This window comes from Cucurbita pepo, chromosome LG01 (genome assembly GCF_002806865.2).
Source record: "Cucurbita pepo subsp. pepo cultivar mu-cu-16 chromosome LG01, ASM280686v2, whole genome shotgun sequence".
NCBI classification, from domain to species: domain Eukaryota; kingdom Viridiplantae; phylum Streptophyta; class Magnoliopsida; order Cucurbitales; family Cucurbitaceae; genus Cucurbita; species Cucurbita pepo.
This window is the reverse complement of record NC_036638.1, coordinates 20,955,567-20,974,077: the sequence shown is the minus strand read 5'-3', so window position 1 is coordinate 20,974,077 and position 18,511 is coordinate 20,955,567. Positions and strand designations below refer to the sequence as shown.

General features: G+C 37.8%; 5 protein-coding genes across 5 annotated transcripts; 4 read left to right on the top strand and 1 right to left on the bottom strand.

The window, feature by feature from the left end:
• Positions 1-105: 105 nt before the first annotated feature.
• Positions 106-6,748, top strand: LOC111803755 (actin-related protein 2/3 complex subunit 2A). Its single transcript, XM_023688292.1, has 9 exons — positions 106-322; positions 455-521; positions 607-814; positions 1,565-1,734; positions 2,496-2,573; positions 2,818-2,950; positions 3,034-3,125; positions 6,170-6,226; positions 6,404-6,748. The coding sequence occupies exons 1-9, from the start codon at positions 261-263 to the stop codon at positions 6,497-6,499; spliced, it is 963 nt and encodes a 320-aa protein (XP_023544060.1). The 5' UTR covers positions 106-260; the 3' UTR covers positions 6,500-6,748.
• Positions 6,749-8,381: 1,633 nt separating this feature from the next.
• Positions 8,382-11,752, top strand: LOC111803738 (protein NUCLEAR FUSION DEFECTIVE 4-like). Its single transcript, XM_023688271.1, has 4 exons — positions 8,382-9,038; positions 9,564-10,388; positions 10,503-10,612; positions 10,976-11,752. Exons 1-4 carry the CDS (start codon positions 8,703-8,705, stop codon positions 11,493-11,495), a joined length of 1,791 nt encoding a protein of 596 aa, XP_023544039.1. The 5' UTR covers positions 8,382-8,702; the 3' UTR covers positions 11,496-11,752.
• A 275-nt stretch (positions 11,753-12,027) lies between these two features.
• Positions 12,028-14,103, bottom strand: LOC111805218 (peroxidase 55-like). The gene is made up of 5 exons (XM_023690206.1): positions 14,093-14,103; positions 13,236-13,386; positions 12,779-12,970; positions 12,328-12,706; positions 12,028-12,278 (listed from the first exon to the last, which is right to left on the bottom strand). The coding sequence occupies exons 1-5, from the start codon at positions 14,101-14,103 to the stop codon at positions 12,094-12,096; spliced, it is 918 nt and encodes a 305-aa protein (XP_023545974.1). The 3' UTR covers positions 12,028-12,093.
• Positions 14,104-14,337: 234 nt separating this feature from the next.
• On the top strand, positions 14,338-16,284 carry LOC111803762 (zinc finger protein 511). Its single transcript, XM_023688301.1, has 4 exons — positions 14,338-14,563; positions 14,790-14,854; positions 15,185-15,383; positions 15,824-16,284. Exons 1-4 carry the CDS (start codon positions 14,447-14,449, stop codon positions 16,190-16,192), a joined length of 750 nt encoding a protein of 249 aa, XP_023544069.1. The 5' UTR covers positions 14,338-14,446; the 3' UTR covers positions 16,193-16,284.
• Positions 16,285-16,925: 641 nt separating this feature from the next.
• LOC111803771 (50S ribosomal protein L27, chloroplastic-like) lies at positions 16,926-18,235 on the top strand. Its single transcript, XM_023688311.1, has 4 exons — positions 16,926-17,070; positions 17,161-17,459; positions 17,621-17,722; positions 17,808-18,235. The coding sequence occupies exons 2-4, from the start codon at positions 17,166-17,168 to the stop codon at positions 17,982-17,984; spliced, it is 573 nt and encodes a 190-aa protein (XP_023544079.1). The 5' UTR covers positions 16,926-17,070; positions 17,161-17,165; the 3' UTR covers positions 17,985-18,235.
• The last annotated feature ends 276 nt before the right edge of the window (positions 18,236-18,511 follow it).

Below are 18,511 nucleotides of genomic sequence, written 5' to 3'. Positions count from 1 at the left end.
GTAATGGGTTATTTTTCAGAAAAAATTAAAGAAATTTATTATTATTATTATTCTTATTTATTTATTTAATTCAAAGAGGTTCTTATTTATAAAACATTCATAATNTGGTCGCATTTGGGCATAGCTTGGCGTTGTAGACTGGAGAGGAGAAACGTTCAGCCACACGACATTGTGAGATTCCATTCCGGTCCTCGATTTCGCAATTCTAGATCTATCTGTCCGACTCAGTTGCAGGGAGAGTCACCGATAAGCTGTAATCGATGATACTATTGCAGTCGCACTCCAGATTTCTGCTCCAGACTTTGTTAAATCGGGTGCAGAAGTATGTTTTTGTTCCTTTTTATCTGTTTCCGATCCAGACTTCGTCACTTTTCCATGTCCAGCCATGAACTCGGATACTTAATTATGTAATTTAGTTGTCCAAAATGCCTGATATTTTTCTTGTTTATTTCAGTCTTGAGAAAGCCGTGGAAGTGGATTACAATTGGGTGGAATTTGATGATGTGCGCTACCATGTCCAGGTGATTTTTATTATTTTGTTTTCATAATTTTGAAGCAGATTGAATTTTGTTTTAATGTCTATGATTGATCTGTATTGTTTTGTAGGTCTCAATGAAGAACCCCCATCTCTTCCTGCTATCTGTATCATTGCCCATCCCTTCTGCAGATACTGTTTTTTGTGGTGGCCTCCCATCTGGAGCCATAGAAGCAATTAAAGCTGCATATGGCGTGCTTGTACAGATTCTTGACCCTCCAAGAGATGGTTTTAATCTCACATTAAAGTTGAATCTTTCGAAACTTCCTCACGATGAAGGTTTATCGCGTTTTATTTTTAAGGTCATTATAAATTGTTATGGACATTGCAGAAAAATGGGCNGAAGGTTTATCGCGTTTTATTTTTAAGGTCATTATAAATTGTTGTGGACATTGCAGAAAAATGGGCTATTCATTTATTTTTTTGAGTATTTCTTCTTGTTATCTGTATCATTCTTTACGTCTCCTAGCACATGGCTTTCACTACTGCCTTGCAGAGAATATACTTGTTTGGGAAGTTAATATTTCGGAATTTCCCCTGAGCTCCATTGAGAAAAATCCTAGGTTGGAATATGTTAAAGAGTATTAGCAGGGAAATATTGGAGGTGTTATTAGGATTTTAGTTGTAGGATCGTGCTAATTACCTAGGGTTAAATAGTATAAATAGAGGGGGTTAGAGAAAGGATTAGAAAATTTTGGAGAGGCCAAGCCTCTCGAAGTGCTTGGGTAGGAGTGTGTATACCTTTCAAAGTGCTTGGAGTTGGAGTATTGTAATTCTTCCTTTATTATTTCAATATGATTTTTGTCCATTTACGACAAGATCGAGTAACTGTCAGTACTATTTGTTAAAACTCATTTATGAACAATTTTGCAACCTAAGTAAGCTTAAATGTTTGTCGGTTTATGGAGCTAAACGGATGTAGGAGAGCATTAACTTTTGTGGAGTTTTCTACTTTTTATTTGTCTGTTAGTTATCAGGTTTTTGTGCTTGAGCTTTATAATTGATGCTTTTTTTACTAATTTCTTGCAGATAATAGGCACACTACTTTGGTAAAAGTTGCATCGATTAGGGAAGTGGTACTTGGTGCTCCATTAAGAGTAATTCTTAAACAACTCGGGTTGAGGATTATTGGTTCTGATGTCAATAGGCTTGTTGCACTTGTACATCGTCCAAAAGAGTCATTTTTTCTTTTACCTCAGGTAGTAGGATCATTTTGCTCCTGCTTTTACTATTTAGGACAATATTTACTGCTGTTTTTAAAGCTTGAGGTGGAATAATCCTTGGGAGCTAAAACGTAAGATACNGCTTGTTGCACTTGTACATCGTCCAAAAGAGTCATTTTTTCTTGTACCTCAGGTAGTAGGATCTTTTTGCTCCTGCTTTGACTATTTAGGACAATATTTACTGCTGTTTTTAAAGCTTGAGGTGTAATAATCCTTGGGAGCTAAAACGTAAGATACAAAAATAAGAGCAGGCTCTAGTGAGGCAAGGAGCAGAACCTAAAATAATGATACAAATTTAATTTATGAAAAGTTTAGTCTAATGAAGTATGAGACAAGGAAAAGTAATTGAAACAAGGCTTTATTTAAGACATTGTTGTTTTTGTGCATTCTTCTTATTTCCAATGTNGGAGCAGAACCTAAAATAATGATACAAATTTAATTTATGAAAAGTTTAGTCTAATGAAGTATGAGACAAGGAAAAGTAATTGAAACAAGGCTTTATTTAAGACATTGTTGTTTTTGTGCATTTTTCTTATTTCCAATGTGTCTTTATTTCTTACTTGCATTTGCTAGCAGTTAATCGGTAATTCGTTGTGCTGGATTGGTTTATACTGATGTAACATGAAACATTTGATACCTTGTAATCGTCCCTGCTCAGTTTATTTCATCATTTACTCATATTGTGACTTAAATAGATTACTTCTTATTTGACAAGATTAAAATTTTGGTAATAACAGGCTGAAAAGGTAATTGTGGTGTATCCGATGAGATTTAAGGATTCTATAGACATTGCTCTTGCAACTTCTTTTCTCCAGGTAAGGTCATAATTTATTCGCCCATCAAGTGAATAGAATTTTGCAAATGACAACTTTAACTTTCTTTATGAAAAATTATGGTGCCATATATTTGTGTATAATCCTGACCAGGACTCCTTTAGTTCCTTAACAGGATATTCTAATGTTGTATTTCTAATGATAGCACTCCTGAAGTTATGCTTCTGTCTGTTTAGGACATGTTTTCATTGACCAAGTTGTGAAATTCCACGTTATGTCTGTTCAGGAGTTTGTAGAAGCAAGACGAAGTTCTGGACTCAATAGTGCCCCTCCTTGTTCATGGTCTCCATCTCCTCCTCAAGAGTTGAAGGGAGCTCCTAATGATGCATTATCAGCCAATGCGGGATTTGTTACTTTTGGTAATGTCCGAAAGTGGTGCTAGTTTTACAAGTTTTCTTTTTTTATTCCAATTTCTAAACTGCAATGTCTTTATTGAATGCAGTAATTTTCCCTCGGCATGTAGAGGGGAAAAAGATCGACCGTGTAATTTGGAGCTTGTCAACATTTCATGCATATGTCAGTTATCATGTTAAGGTTTGTTTATTTACATTATACTAACCTAATCAATTTCTTTCATGACGTGGATTCTTTAAAAAGTTCACTTTGTTACTTGAAAATGCATGACTGAATGAAACATGATTACGATATGTAAAGAGTCATTTTTTCTTTTACCTCAGGTAGTAGGATCATTTTGCTCCTGCTTTTACTATTTAGGACAATATTTACTGCTGTTTTTAAAGCTTGAGGTGGAATAATCCTTGGGAGCTAAAACGTAAGATACAAAAATAAGAGCAGGCTCTAGTGAGGCAAGGAGCAGAACCTAAAATAATGATACAAATTTAATTTATGAAAAGTTTAGTCTAATGAAGTATGAGACAAGGAAAAGTAATTGAAACAAGGCTTTATTTAAGACATTGTTGTTTTTGTGCATTTTTCTTATTTCCAATGTGTCTTTATTTCTTACTTGCATTTGCTAGCAGTTAATCGGTAATTCGTTGTGCTGGATTGGTTTATACTGATGTAACATGAAACATTTGATACCTTGTAATCGTCCCTGCTCAGTTTATTTCATCATTTACTCATATTGTGACTTAAATAGATTACTTCTTATTTGACAAGATTAAAATTTTGGTAATAACAGGCTGAAAAGGTAATTGTGGTGTATCCGATGAGATTTAAGGATTCTATAGACATTGCTCTTGCAACTTCTTTTCTCCAGGTAAGGTCATAATTTATTCGCCCATCAAGTGAATAGAATTTTGCAAATGACAACTTTAACTTTCTTTATGAAAAATTATGGTGCCATATATTTGTGTATAATCCTGACCAGGACTCCTTTAGTTCCTTAACAGGATATTCTAATGTTGTATTTCTAATGATAGCACTCCTGAAGTTATGCTTCTGTCTGTTTAGGACATGTTTTCATTGACCAAGTTGTGAAATTCCACGTTATGTCTGTTCAGGAGTTTGTAGAAGCAAGACGAAGTTCTGGACTCAATAGTGCCCCTCCTTGTTCATGGTCTCCATCTCCTCCTCAAGAGTTGAAGGGAGCTCCTAATGATGCATTATCAGCCAATGCGGGATTTGTTACTTTTGGTAATGTCCGAAAGTGGTGCTAGTTTTACAAGTTTTCTTTTTTTATTCCAATTTCTAAACTGCAATGTCTTTATTGAATGCAGTAATTTTCCCTCGGCATGTAGAGGGGAAAAAGATCGACCGTGTAATTTGGAGCTTGTCAACATTTCATGCATATGTCAGTTATCATGTTAAGGTTTGTTTATTTACATTATACTAACCTAATCAATTTCTTTCATGACGTGGATTCTTTAAAAAGTTCACTTTGTTACTTGAAAATGCATGACTGAATGAAACATGATTACGATATGATACAATATCTGTCCTAGGCTGTCGTGTAATGGTTATTTCTGCTAACAAATCCCAGAAATAAGTTCGACTCTTTGGATAGTATAGTGAAAATAAAATGCTCTCTCCTGTCTCCTCTTTTCTACTACCTCTCAACCTTTCTTTCCTAGCCTCCATCCTATCTGTGTCTTATTGGATTTTGCTTTAGGGTTGAGCATCTTCTGATTTCATCTTCCTTGAAGTTTTTTATTTCCTCTTTTTAGAAATTTGGATTTAGAAAGTTTTCGTGTCAACAATGTGTATTTTTGCTTTGGTTCGTAAATGATAGCTTTTTCATACAAGGCATTGACAAACAAGCTGGTAATTCCCCTTTCACTATCTCATATGCATTGGTTTGGAAGTTCATTAGTCAATCTGCTTCAATATCTAGTGCATTTGCACTATTTCTAGCAAGATGGAGATGAGAATTGTACAACTCATTTATTGAAGCAAAGGTCTTCTCTAGGATGGAGTATAGAATGTGTTGTATGGCCATCTTCAAGAAGAAGGAAACTGCTTAAAGTTCCTGCCGGAATTTCTAAACTTTCTGCAGGAATTTCTAAACGAGGTTGGCTCGTCTTCTGGGAAATGATAAAGGGCTTTCTTAGGAAGTATGTGGAAAACTTGCACTGGTATAAGGATTTGGTTAATCTCCCCTCTGTCATGGGAGATACCAATCACAAAAGCTTTGTGGAGGCTGTGAAAGCAAACTTGAAGCTCATGGATTTTCCAGTGAAGAGTTCTAAATTCTTTTGCTTTAAATTCTTCTCAATCATATTGGGCAAGGAAGGATTGAGAAATGGTGAATATGGATTTTCGTGATGTAATGGTTTTAACAGGATTCTTTGCTCATGATAATTGGAAGAAAATAAAGGAGGCACTGAAGGATCATTTTGAGGCCAACTATTGTAGAAGCTAAAGGGGAGGTAGTTCCCAAGGGGCTTGCGAAGCCCCCAACTTCAAGGAGTAATGGAAAATTGTCAGAGAAAATACGTTTTAATACCCTTGAATTATTGATCGACATATCCCATTCCGTTGATACAAGGAATGTATCAATCAACGAATGCAAAGAATCGTGACCCAACCTTCGACGTTGTGAATTTACTGTTGGACAAAGGTATTTCCATAAGGCCTAGGTCTTCAATTAATTTATTGAACTTTCTCTTCCCTTTAGATTGCCTGGCCCCTAGTGGAGATATCTAAAAGACTGTTAGTCGCAAAAATATTTTGGGTACATCAAGAGTAGGCATGAAGTCCCAAGATTAAATCTCACTCTCCATATCCATTATTTGAAATTCTGACCCAAATTGATTCTCAATCTCTCTATCCATAGATGCCTTATCAAAGTTTGTCTTTAATCCCAAATCACGGTTATTCAAATGACCAGAAATGGTTTTTATAAGTCAAGCCTCCACTTTTTATATCTTTTCTCTATTCACACGTTCTTCCACCAAGAATGCATGGCTACGCACCAACACAAAGGAAGTTCGCCTCAAAAAGCTGATTGTAGGCTAGAATTATATCTTGGTTGGTAACTATTAAGTAGGAAAGCTAGGACCAGGATTCTCAATTATAGAAAACTTTAGGAAGTAACTGTTCTCCTTTTATCGTATTATGCGCATTGGAGAGTCTTCATTATTCGATTCTGAATAAATAATTTCATTATCTCTGGACAGTGTTCAGAAGGTTTTATGCACACACGGATGCGACGTCGTGTTGAATCTCTGATTCAGGTAGCATTGCCATCTCTCATTTTGCAACTCTCGCCTTTTTTTAGTTCAATTGTGCGAGGGTGTTCACTTGAACATCCAACATTTTTTTGGCTTAATATAATGCTTTGACTAGTTGAGTTATAGTAAAGTTGACTATTTGTTGCGTTCTTAATATTTGAGAAAACTGTTGTCGTGTAGGCACTTGATCGTGCCAAGCCAGATGTAATCGATACAAGTAAAAAAGCAAACAGCAGATCCTTCAAACGGCTGGATAGTGATGGGAATGCTGGGTGATGATGAATTGTGGAAATTTTGTAATACCAGTTGCTGGGTGAGAACCACTCAGTTTTCTCCATAATTGCTGGAAAGGTAATGTGGTTATTCTATTTTATTTCTTTCATTTATAGGGCCATCCTTGCTTCTTCTTTTTGGCTTTGACTGTGCTATATATAATTTATACATGTCAAATCGAAGTCGCAATATTTAATTTACCCTCCAATGATAACTTTATTACCTTTAATAAATTTACTTAGTTTAAGTTTATATTTGTGTTGATTAAAATGTTTAGGAGTGGAGGTTGAGATTATAATTGCTTCATATCATGCCTAGTGATGGTAATAAGTTGGATCATAAAAGATTTGTTAGCATTTTGAGAATTTACTGGTATGGTAATAATATATAGCCAATGGCAACAATTCCTATTTCATGTAATTTTATTGCATTATTTTCAAATACTCCTTCCAAAGAACTTATCATTCTCCCGTTTTATTGTCTCTCCCTCCTATTTTGTATTTTCATTTTTATCCATTTTTTCAATTTTATTAGTTTACAAGTGACCATTTATAATTGTTTACTCATTGTTGCTCAACTTGGTGATTAAATTTTGCATTGGTCTCTCGATAGGAGAAAAATTCGTTAATGATCAATGTAGACCCTCAATTTGAAAATCGTCCATGCTTCAAGTCTCACACGTGTGTTGCTTCAATTCTCACACGTGTATTGGACTTTTTAAAAATTCTGAACTATACATTTGAAAATCGTCAATTATTTGGTCCAAGTAAATTGATTAACTTATGAGACTGCATGCATGAGTTTAATTGATATAACCATAAGTTTGGACATCATGTTTCAAACAGAAATGATAGAGTTTAAATTGATATGCTTTTGGTTTAAATTCATACCATTATTAGTTTATAATTCCAAAGTTGATTTTTGCCATAATTATTTTTTACTATAAATGTATATGTAATTGAGACTACATAAATAGATAACTTGTCTATCAACATGAGCATAGTTGACGGGTAATCCTCTATCAAAAGGTCGTTTTGAATATCTGTTCTACGTACAAAAAATATTACCTATAACTTAACTATTAGTTCTTAAAGAGTAAAAACATATGGTCCATGGAGTAGCCCTTTTAAATGATATTATCTCATATCATATTTCCCAATAATTGCATTCAAATTTACGTCCTCGACCCCTCCTAGTATTTTATTTTTTATTTTTAAATATAAAGTGTTGAGAATGAGAATATATAATTTTTATTTTTTAATCAATAGACAAGACAACGACCCATTATTTTCTTATTCAGCTCAAGTAGACCATAAAAATTTATTATTTATTTTTAGACTTGTTTATGATAACCTTGATGCCAACAAGTATAATATGATATGTGCTCCATTTAATATCACCATTGCAAAAAATGTGCTTTTCTCTTACATTAAATAATTGACTCTTTTATTTTATTACTTTTTTTAATAAAAAAATATGTTATGATTTTCACGATCAAAATTTTGAACATTTTTATTTTAAAGATATAAAAAAACAAAACATGGTTTTGTTTGTGGTTGATCGAATAAAGAAAATTGATGAAATAAAGTGAATACCGACAACCTTCGGAAGTAGATGTGGATCAGCCTTTGTATGTGTCATCGTCGTTATCCACTCCCGAGGTTCAATTTGGCAATCAAAGGATAGAAAAGTTAAAATCTTTTTAATTTACTCAATTATTATAACCCTAAAATTTAATAAAAACTTTATGAACAGTCTTGATGATTGGATTTGAAAAGGCTGGAGGCTTTAAATTGGATCAGCATAATAAACAGCAAGTGTTTGAAAAGGTAAAAATTTCTGGCAGATTTTCAATTTTGCTCCGTTGTGTTGTTCTAATTTTGATGGAGGTAGCCATTGCCAGCTTCAAGTTTCTTGCGTATGGTGCTTGCATATCAGAACAGTTGTGTGAGCGCTATCATATTCATGGGGATGTTTGTATTTCTAATAAATAATCAAAATAACCCTTCTTTATTTTGCCACCCATTTCCATCGCTCGACCCCACGTTATCATTCCCCGTTTCTCACTGCCTGCGCTGTGTTTGTCCCACGCCTCTCTGCCAATTGACCTCCTCTTTTACACGTTCCTCTATTCCTTACCTCCATTCTCGCATCCAAGTTTCCCCCCGGGCGCTTAATCGGACAGAGCTGGGGTTGTGGGCATTCAATGGGTCGGGTGAATGAGAAGCTTGTGGCCTTTTTGAACAACCGATGGTTGGTTTTTGTAGCTGCAATATGGATACAATCTTGCGCTGGAATTGGGTATCTTTTCGGAAGCATATCGCCGGTGATCAAGACGAATTTGAGTTATAATCAGAAGCAAATTGCGCGGCTCGGTGTCGCGAAGGATCTTGGCGATAGCGTTGGCATTTTGGCCGGAACCTTGTCGGAGATATTGCCGTTCTGGGGAACTTTATTAGTCGGTGCTCTCAATAACTTTATTGGGTATGGTTGGGTTTGGCTCATCGTCACTGGTCGAGCTCCTGTTTTGCCTCTCTGGGCTGTAAGTTTCAAATCTTTCCCTCTCTTTTTTTTTTTTGTCTTTTAATTCCTCTGTTTGAGTTTCTATTCGGATTCCATTTCCATTTCTTTGTGGGTTTGGATCTTCGTCTCTCGATAGTTCGAAACGGATATCCATTATCAGATCCTCATTGAGAATGGTTTCAAAATTTGCAAAGTGGTCAACGAGTTGATTACTCTCACAAGCGCATCTGGGTGTGGGGGGGATGATTTTTTCTTTAGATGGGTTGTCGAAAAATTCTGCGGGATGCAGCTTATCTGTTTGATAAAATGTTTCACTGAGATTATAGAAGCAATTTTGTTGAATATTCAATGATGGAAACACTGATTGCTATGAAAATACGTTACAAATAGATTTGCTGAATCTATATGTTGATTGAGGCTATTAAAAAGTTGTTTTGAAAGGTCCTGAATCAATCTTAGCTTGTGCGTTGGCTACTGAGCCACTCTAATCTGTTGAAGTTTAAGAACAATTTCTGGTTGGTTAAGTATGGATATCATTGTGCAGATGTGCGTTCTTGTGTTTGTGGGAACGAATGGGGAGACATACTTCAACACAGTTTCTCTGGTTTCTTGCGTACAAAACTTCCCGAAGAGTAGGGGTCCGGTGGTCGGGATCTTGAAAGGCTTTGCTGGTTTAAGTGGTGCAATTTTGACTCAAATATATGCAATCATGCATTTCCCTGATTCAGCCAATCTTATATTCATGATAGCAGTAGGTCCTGCACTTGTGGCTATTGGTATGATGTTCTTTATCCGACCCGTTGCTGGTCATCGACAAGTGAGGCCGTCCGATGGCATGAGCTTTAGTAGTGTTTATGGTGTCTGCCTCCTTTTGGCTGCGTATCTTATGGGAGTCATGCTTGTTGAGGATCTTGTTGATTTGAGCCCCACTGTGATAGCCATTTTCACTGCTGTTATGTTTGTTATCCTTCTTACTCCCTTTTTGATTCCTGTGATATTGACTTTTAGCTCGGAAACAACGGCATATCCCGAGCAAGAGGCTCTCCTACAACAGTCACCTAAACATGAACCTGCTAGATCTGAACCAGATGGTCATGAAGTGATATTTAGTGAGGTCGAAGATGAGAAGTCGGAGGGAGAGGACTTACTTCCTGCGTCGGAGCGACAAAAACGCATTGCTCAGTTGCAAGCAAGACTGTTGCAAGCAGCTGCAGAAGGAGCAGTACGAGTCAAGAGGAGAAAGGGTCCTCGTAGAGGGGAGGACTTTACTTTGGGTCAAGCTTTGATCAAAGCAGACTTTTGGCTTATATTCTTCTCCCTTCTCCTTGGCTCTGGAACTGGGTTGACCGTGATCGATAACCTCGGACAGATGAGCCAGTCTNCGTTGGGTCAAGCTTTGATCAAAGCAGACTTTTGGCTTATATTCTTCTCCCTTCTCCTTGGCTCTGGAACAGGGTTGACCGTGATCGATAACCTCGGACAGATGAGCCAGTCTTTAGGCTATGATAATACGCATATTTTTGTATCCCTGATCAGCATATGGAACTTTCTTGGCCGGGTTGGTGGCGGTTACTTCTCTGAGATCGTTGTGAGGTACGAAAATGATTTCAGTTGTCATGAAACTTTATATACTTCTCTTAAAACTTTATGCTTTTGTTGAACAGAGATTATGCTTATCCAAGGCCCATTGCTATGGCAACTGCACAATTCCTTATGATATTTGGGCATNAACTTTATACTTCTCTTAAAACTTTATGCTTTTGTTGAACAGAGATTATGCTTATCCAAGGCCCATTGCTATGGCAACTGCACAATTCCTTATGATATTTGGGCATATCTTCATCGGTATGGGATGGCCCGGGGCAATGTACATTGGCACACTCATCACGGGGCTCGGATACGGGGCTCACTNAGCTTTATATACTTCTCTTAAAACTTTATGCTTTTGTTGAACAGAGATTATGCTTATCCAAGGCCCATTGCTATGGCAACTGCACAATTCCTTATGATATTTGGGCATATCTTCATCGGTATGGGATGGCCCGGGGCAATGTACATTGGCACACTCATCACGGGGCTCGGATACGGGGCTCACTGGGCAATTGTGCCTGCTACTGCCTCGGAATTGTTTGGGTTGAAAAAGTTTGGTGCTTTATACAACTTCCTGACTCTCTCAACTCCGATGGGATCTCTGATATTTTCGGGCCTAATCGCGAGCAGTATATATGATAGTGAAGCAGAGAAGCAAGCACATAATGGTCTCTCACAGCTGCAGAGCTCCTCGTCAGTTTGGTTCAGCAGACTTCATGTCGATGCACCGCTCAAGTGCGACGGTGCTATATGTTTCTTTCTAACTTGTATGATAATGGCTGGATTCTGTGCTATTGCAGGCATGTTAAGTTTGATTTTGGTGCACCGGACAAAAGGTGTGTACTACAACCTCTATGGAAAATCCCGAGCTTCGACGCTCTCCTAGACCGGTTTCATTCGTCGTGTTATTCTTTTTCATGTTTGTTATTTTGAGATCGAGTGAATTATTTGCTCGGATGGCATTGCAAGAACGACACGAGAACCCGAGAACCCGAAATGGATATTTGCTTCACTGTTACACTTAAGAATTCTTCACCCTTTGATGTAAAAGCTTTTTCCTGTGTGTTGCAGACTGCAGTCGGGTGGAAGAGAAGCAGTCATCTTCATGTGCCACATTCCTCCCTTCCTCCCTTAAAAAAAAAATATATATATATATATAATTGTTGTGGAACATTTTATATTGAGGATTCACCATTATTGGTCGGTGAATTTTTTAAAAATGCTATTTATTTATTTATTTTGGTAATTTTTGTCGTCTTGTCTGTTTAGATAAAATATTATGTGGTAGTTTTTTTATTTATTATTATTTGTTGAAATGATTCGAAAGATAAATTCCCGTTTAATTAATATTATGAATGAACATAATTTTGGAGCAAATAATGTTGTTGTTGTTGTTGCAGTTAATTAATGTCGTGTTGTTAATTAATGTGGTCTTTATTCAATTGTATGGAAGCCATTGTTAAAGCTCCATCAATCTCTCCCAATCAATTAAAGGCGCTGCAATCTCTCCTTATCTCTCCCGCCCTCCCCGTCTTAACCCCAACTCTCCCCAGCTTCCTCATCGCCGCCACGAACGCCGCATTGAACTCCACTCCATTGTTCGCAAATTCCACCACCGTCGACTTCGACGCCGAGCTCGTGAACAGAATCTCGTCCGATTTGAAGAGTCCTTTCCCGTCTATCAGATTCTGGTAATACACGNTCCGATTTGAAGAGTCCTTTCCCGTCTATCAGATTCTGGTAATACACGTTGTCGAACGTGTTAGGAGTGGTCGGATCTAGCTGGACCACGACGTTTGGGTCAACATTTCGAGGACAGGCTTGCTTTAGCTGTTCGGCGTAGGCTCGGTTAAGCGAGGAATCAACGCCGGAGGAGGAGAAGAGGCGGTCGGCGAAGCGGTTGCAGTGGGAGGCGCCGATGGTGTGGGCGCCGGAGAGAGCAATCATGTCGGTTTGAGAGAGGCCGTTTTTGGCGAAGATTGAAGTCAGGGCGTTTAGGTCGAAATTTGGAGATGGTAAATTACCGTCGACACGTGAGGCTTTGGAAATGAGGCCGTCACGCCGTCCTAACTCGACGTTGAAATTTGGGCCTCCGGCCTGTAAGTCATGAATCAATTGTGAGGTTTAATTGGTTTCAGAAGAGGAAGAACAAGGGCGGCGGTGACTTACAAGGACAACGACGTCTCGGGCGGCAAGAGCCAATATATCCGCGCATGACACTTTGCCGGGACATGCGGCTTCAACAGCCTGCTTAGCCTTGACGACGGTGTCGAAACCATCTCCGGCGAGGGAGAGGTTATCTTGAGCATCCTTCTCGGCGTCTCCGCTCGGCGATGCAATCATCACTGAAGCATCGCATCCCTGCCTCAAAGGACAAAGAATAAGGTAAACTAGATTAGCTGCTTTAGGCGTATAAACCGGAAAATAATTTTTTTTATTAAAAAATAAGTCAATAATTTTGTCACAAAAAATGAATTATATAAATTTAATATTATATTACTAATTTAGTCTCTAAAAACTTTATGATGTAATAATTTAATTTTATCATTTTAACGGTCTAAATGGTAAGTATCACGTCTAAATCAAATTTAAAAATATAATTTATAAGTAAATACGGAGGATATACCTCAACAAAACAGTCGTGGAAGAAGAGACGGAGAGTAGCGGGAATGGTAATTAAAGTTTGAGAGAGCTTATTCTGAACAGCTTGCCTCACTATTTGTTCCACGTTCGAGCAGCTGGACCCGTAAAAATTTTGTACCAGCTTCCCCTCTCCTCTNTTTTTTTTTTTTTTTCTCTCTCTCGAACTCCCATTTTATTGGTGCCCCTTGTTTTCTTTTTATACCCACAATTTTATTGGCTTGTTTATTTATTTGTTAATGAAATATAGGTATGATCTGAGGAAGGTTAATGAAAGTCAAAATCAGTTCGATCACTATAGCGAGACGTGTCAATGGAGTTTTCGAGTCGTTTAGTTAATATAATAATATATGATATTCAACATAAGGATGATGAAGAAGTAATTATATAATAAGTGAGGTGCAAATGACAAAACCGCCCCTAAATGAAGCCAGGAGATGAAAATGACGCATCAACAAATCTAGGACGACGTCGTTTGATTGTAACCAAGCTCATCCATTCACATGTGCAGCCTAAATGACCTTGGCTTCAATGGAAAATGGTAGACGTGGGCTAACAACAACAGGAATAGACAATGTGTGGTAGAATATTTGAGTACCCACATCGATTGCAGATAGAACGAAACATTCTTTATAACAATATGAAAAATTCTCCTTAATAGACGCGTTTTAATATTGTGAAGCTGACAATGATACATAACGGGGCAAAGCGGACAATATCTGCTAGTAGTATGCTTAGGCTGTTACATGTTGTATTGTAAACTCCAGTGTTCCAGCCTTACGTAGGTCATCTTGCTCTAGTAGAAGCTGAAGTCGAGGCTATCGGAGTTGGCTATGGTGCTACTGGAACACCATTGAACGACGAACGACAACAAGTGGCGTTATTGGGTGAAAACTATGAGCCAAAAAAAATCTTGTCAAATTCACCCGTGATCACTCAATTAATACATTTGAGTTGATTTGATTTGATTTGAGATATTCATCCAATTACCAATTTATAATAATAATAAAAATAAAATAATTACAGAATTTGAATCGGATATATTGCTGGATGGGTCTAACCCGGAGTGCGGCGGGTCGGATCCCGATCAGGAGATTTCGACGATTGAAATTTGAAGGTTGATTAGCGTCACACTTTGGCCTTCAGCGGTTCAACTTCAAACCAAATTGAAAGAATCTTCCTTCTTGCAACGGTACCATGGAAGTTGAAGCACAATCGGAGTTTCCGTACTGGAAGCCTTTCCAACGGAGGTTCGACCCTGATTCTCCCTTCTTCGCCTCTGGAAATGCCGAGCGCGAAATCTTAGCCAAACAGGTTTTTGTGGCTCTCTCCTGTATGCGTTTATTTGTTGCGGATTTTATACTGTATTCATGAAATCAACTCTTGTCATAGCATGATTATGAGTATGTTTGTTTGATTGATACTGTAGCTTGCTAGGTTTTGAGTTTTCTGTTTGTTGACTTGCGCGGTTTTCATTCTAATCCCCACTATTGACGCTCATGATATTCCGTTTCTTCTTGTTTTTCGTATAATTTTGAAGGTTGCCTTGGATTTAACCGAAGATGAAAAGCTCCAGCTTCATAATATGGTAGTTGATGTCGGCAGGTAAAGCTTTAGTTTGCTATCTGCGCATATATCATGACTTTAGATGTTAACAAGTCTCAANTGGTAGTTGATGTCGGCAGGTAAAGCTTTAGTTTGCTATCTGCTCATATATCATGACTTTAGATGTTAACAAGTCTCATGAACTCTTTAGAAGTTCAAATTAATTGGATTGGTCACAAATTCCGAGAGGAAAATTCATAGCCAAGTTGGAACCAATGGTTTGTGTTGACTATTTCAGTATTTCGTTCTTTATTTTCAATGTATCATCAACAGTCCATTCTCGAGTTTCCAGTGTTTTATTATTGGAATTTGTCATTGTAATCTGTATAGGAAAATCTTTTGCCCAATAGTCGGTTGTGGTGCGCACTTGAAATCGCTGGATGACTTTGAAGATCACTACAATTCACGGCATACTGCCTCTTGTTCAGTTTGCCCAAGAGTATATCCAACATCACGACTGCTTAGTCTGCATGTGTCTGAGGCACACGACTCGTTCTTTCAAGCCAAAGTTGCTCGTGGCTATGACATGGTATATAACTTCGAACTTGTTATCCTATATATTTCTGTTCTGCATCTGTACTGATCTGTAGATAATACAGGGAATTACTTATGCTTCACATTGTCCTTTTTATCGAGTTGGGGCTTTGAGGTCCACGTTGAAGTTTCAATAGTTCATATATTGTTATTGCTCTGTATGTTTAGGACAACAGACTTGAGCATGAAGCTTTTGATCATTGTTAGTGGGGAGGGATCGGAGCTTTAGTTTTCTGGGGGACTGACCTACTAGTATAATTGTAAACTTGATTTCTTTTCCAAATTCTTGGTCGAGAAGAACACTGAAACAGAATAAGAGTAGCATTGTAGCAATAGAATGAAAGGATAAGTCATAAACCCCATCTCTTTTTTAGATTATATTATCATTTCACTTGAAATATGCTACTGATTGATGTAACTTGAAATATTTCACAGTATGAATGCCTGGTGGAAGGTTGTGGTTTGAAGTTCAAGAGCTACAAAAGCAGGCAGCAGCATCTAGTGGACAAGCATAAGTTTTCTGCTTCATTTGAATTCTTTAAGAAGGCTCCTCCTTCTAAGAAACAAAGACAGAAATTATATCGAAAACAAGTTCTTCAACCAAGGGAAGAAACTTCCAAAATGGAAGTCGAGAATGAAACTATGGATGGCCTCATTTTGGGAGTATCTAAACTAAGTACTTCGGACTCAACTCCATCATCAGTCAGCTTTGGCCGAAGGCACACTCGAGGGTTAACGTTTGTTCCTCGAGCAGTTCAGCGTGAAAAGGTTTCAGACTCCTCAACAGCAGGATCAAACAAATAAAAGTTCTGCATCTAGACGAAGTAAGGGTATAGTACCTATCAGTTCTAGCTCATTTTGCTGTTTCTTCCTTAGTTCTTCTCAAGGGTATCTGGTGCTGCTATTGTCGCTAGAAATGTTGAGTCTCGATTCTAATGAGATTAAAAGGATATTTCAATGCATTAATGTAACCTAAGTTATTGCAAACAATACTCTTTTGAATAATTGATGAGTTTGTTTAAGTTGACTAGGGAAACTATCAAAATCCATAGTTAGGATAAGTGAAAGTAGAGATGTCCATTTAATTCGGGTGGGGTAAAGATTTTTATCCGCTAGATAAATGGGGGTTGGAGACGGGAAAACCCGCTAGATAAATGGGATTATATTTTTCGTCCCCATCATGCTTAATGTAAATATAAATATATTTTTAAAGAGAGAATTTCTAAATTTTATTCCAAGTTTTTTTCACATGATTATCTCCGGTAACTCTTCATGGCCTGCTCCGATCTCCACAAAAATAAATGGAGGATTTCACAGAGATGAACAATGAAATAGGTGATGGAGATGAAGAATGAAATAAGTGGTGGAGATGAGGATTGACTAAGGCTTCCCATCTCCTCCCTGCTCGCTCAGTAGACATCTCTAAATGAAAGTATTCTTATTCTTTATAATTTCATTTTATATTATATGACTTTTCTAAATTACAAATCATCATTGGAAACTAGGAATGCAAATGATTTGTGATTAAAATGCAAGATGTGCACTTGGGGGGCGCCTACTCTTGGCTTGGCTTGGCTTTGGGACATTAAATTTTAAGCTTGGCCATAGCGTCGTCGTTTCATTTTTGCCTCTGTTTTACAGTTTCTCTGTAGAATTGCGGCGGTTGTGATTCCAAGGATAAGGTTCGCATTCGCTCCCCGTCTTCAATCCTGTTTCGTCCCTTCCATTTGTTCATTCATTTTCTTCGCTTCAAATTTTGTTTCTGGTCACAGCGGAAATGCCTGTTACAGCCATGAGTTTAAACCTAGTTGGTGCATTCAGAGGCCTCTCTCTGGTCTCTTCCTCTTCTTCTTCCTTCTTCAAGGGCGATTTCGGCTCCATTCAACCCCCTCCCAACCTCTCCGTCTCCTTTCCTAACAGATTCCCTTTAACCATCGAGAGTGCACACAAGAAAGGAGCTGGAAGCACCAAGAATGGCCGCGATTCTAAAGGCCAGAGGCTTGGCGTCAAAATCTTTGGTGATCAAGTCGCCAAGCCCGGTTCCATTATCGTCCGCCAGCGCGGAACCAAGGTAATTCCTCCATCCACTCATTTTTTTCACTTCAATTTTGAAGTGGATACCCGTTCCGCCCATCGTCTAGGGCATTTATGAGCATGGAATTGAGTTCTGTTGTTGTACCATTGTTTGTAATTGTTTGTAATTGAGTTCTGTTGTTGTACCATTCGTTTCAGTTCCATGCCGGAAAGAATGTGGGGCTTGGCAAGGACCATACAATTTTCTCATTGATTGATGGGCTTGTAAAATTTGAAAAGTATGGACCTGACAAGAAGAAGGTTTCACTTCGAACCTAGACTTTTCAATATGTGGGTAGTGTAAGTTACATTGCAGGAATGAAGTGTTATACTTATTTGATTGCAGGTGAGTGTGTACCCAAGAGAAGTGCAGCCTGAGAATCCCAACAGCTATAGAGCAAGGAAGAGGGAGTATTTCAGGCTGCAAAGAGAGCGCAAGAAAGCAAGGAAGGAAGGCGTTGTTGCTCAAGCTCAACTAATATTAGCTTCCACTGATGCACAAGAAACCAATCCAATTTGCTGATCTCCAGAGGCTGCTCTTCATTCTCTGCTTGTTGAAAAGCTCTGATGATCTGTTGCAGTAAGAAGGTCTGCTTCACTAGCTTCTGTTTTCTTTAGTTTGTGCACATATAATTTGCTGGATTCTTCACAGGAACATGTTTCATAATTATTCTCAACTACCAATATTCCCTTGTTCTACTTCTTGCCCTTGAGATTTTCTGTCAAATTCATAGCCAATTTTGGAAATATCTCAGATGACAACTTTCGCTGCTTTTTGTTGGCTTCGCTGTGAGAATGGCATATAACAGATAATACTGAGTGATTTTGATGAATCTTCTGTTGAAATGGCATACAACAAATTATGTTTATTGGGAATTGATAACATAATAAAGTTGAGGATATGGTGCATAAGATACTGAAAAGAAAGTCTAACATATTCCTGGTATTCCTCTGTGGATAAAGACCATCAAATATGTTATCAAATGACTTCCCTATGTGTTTCTCGACCTGAACTCTATCGAGCTAGATGATCATTGACATCAGGGGGCA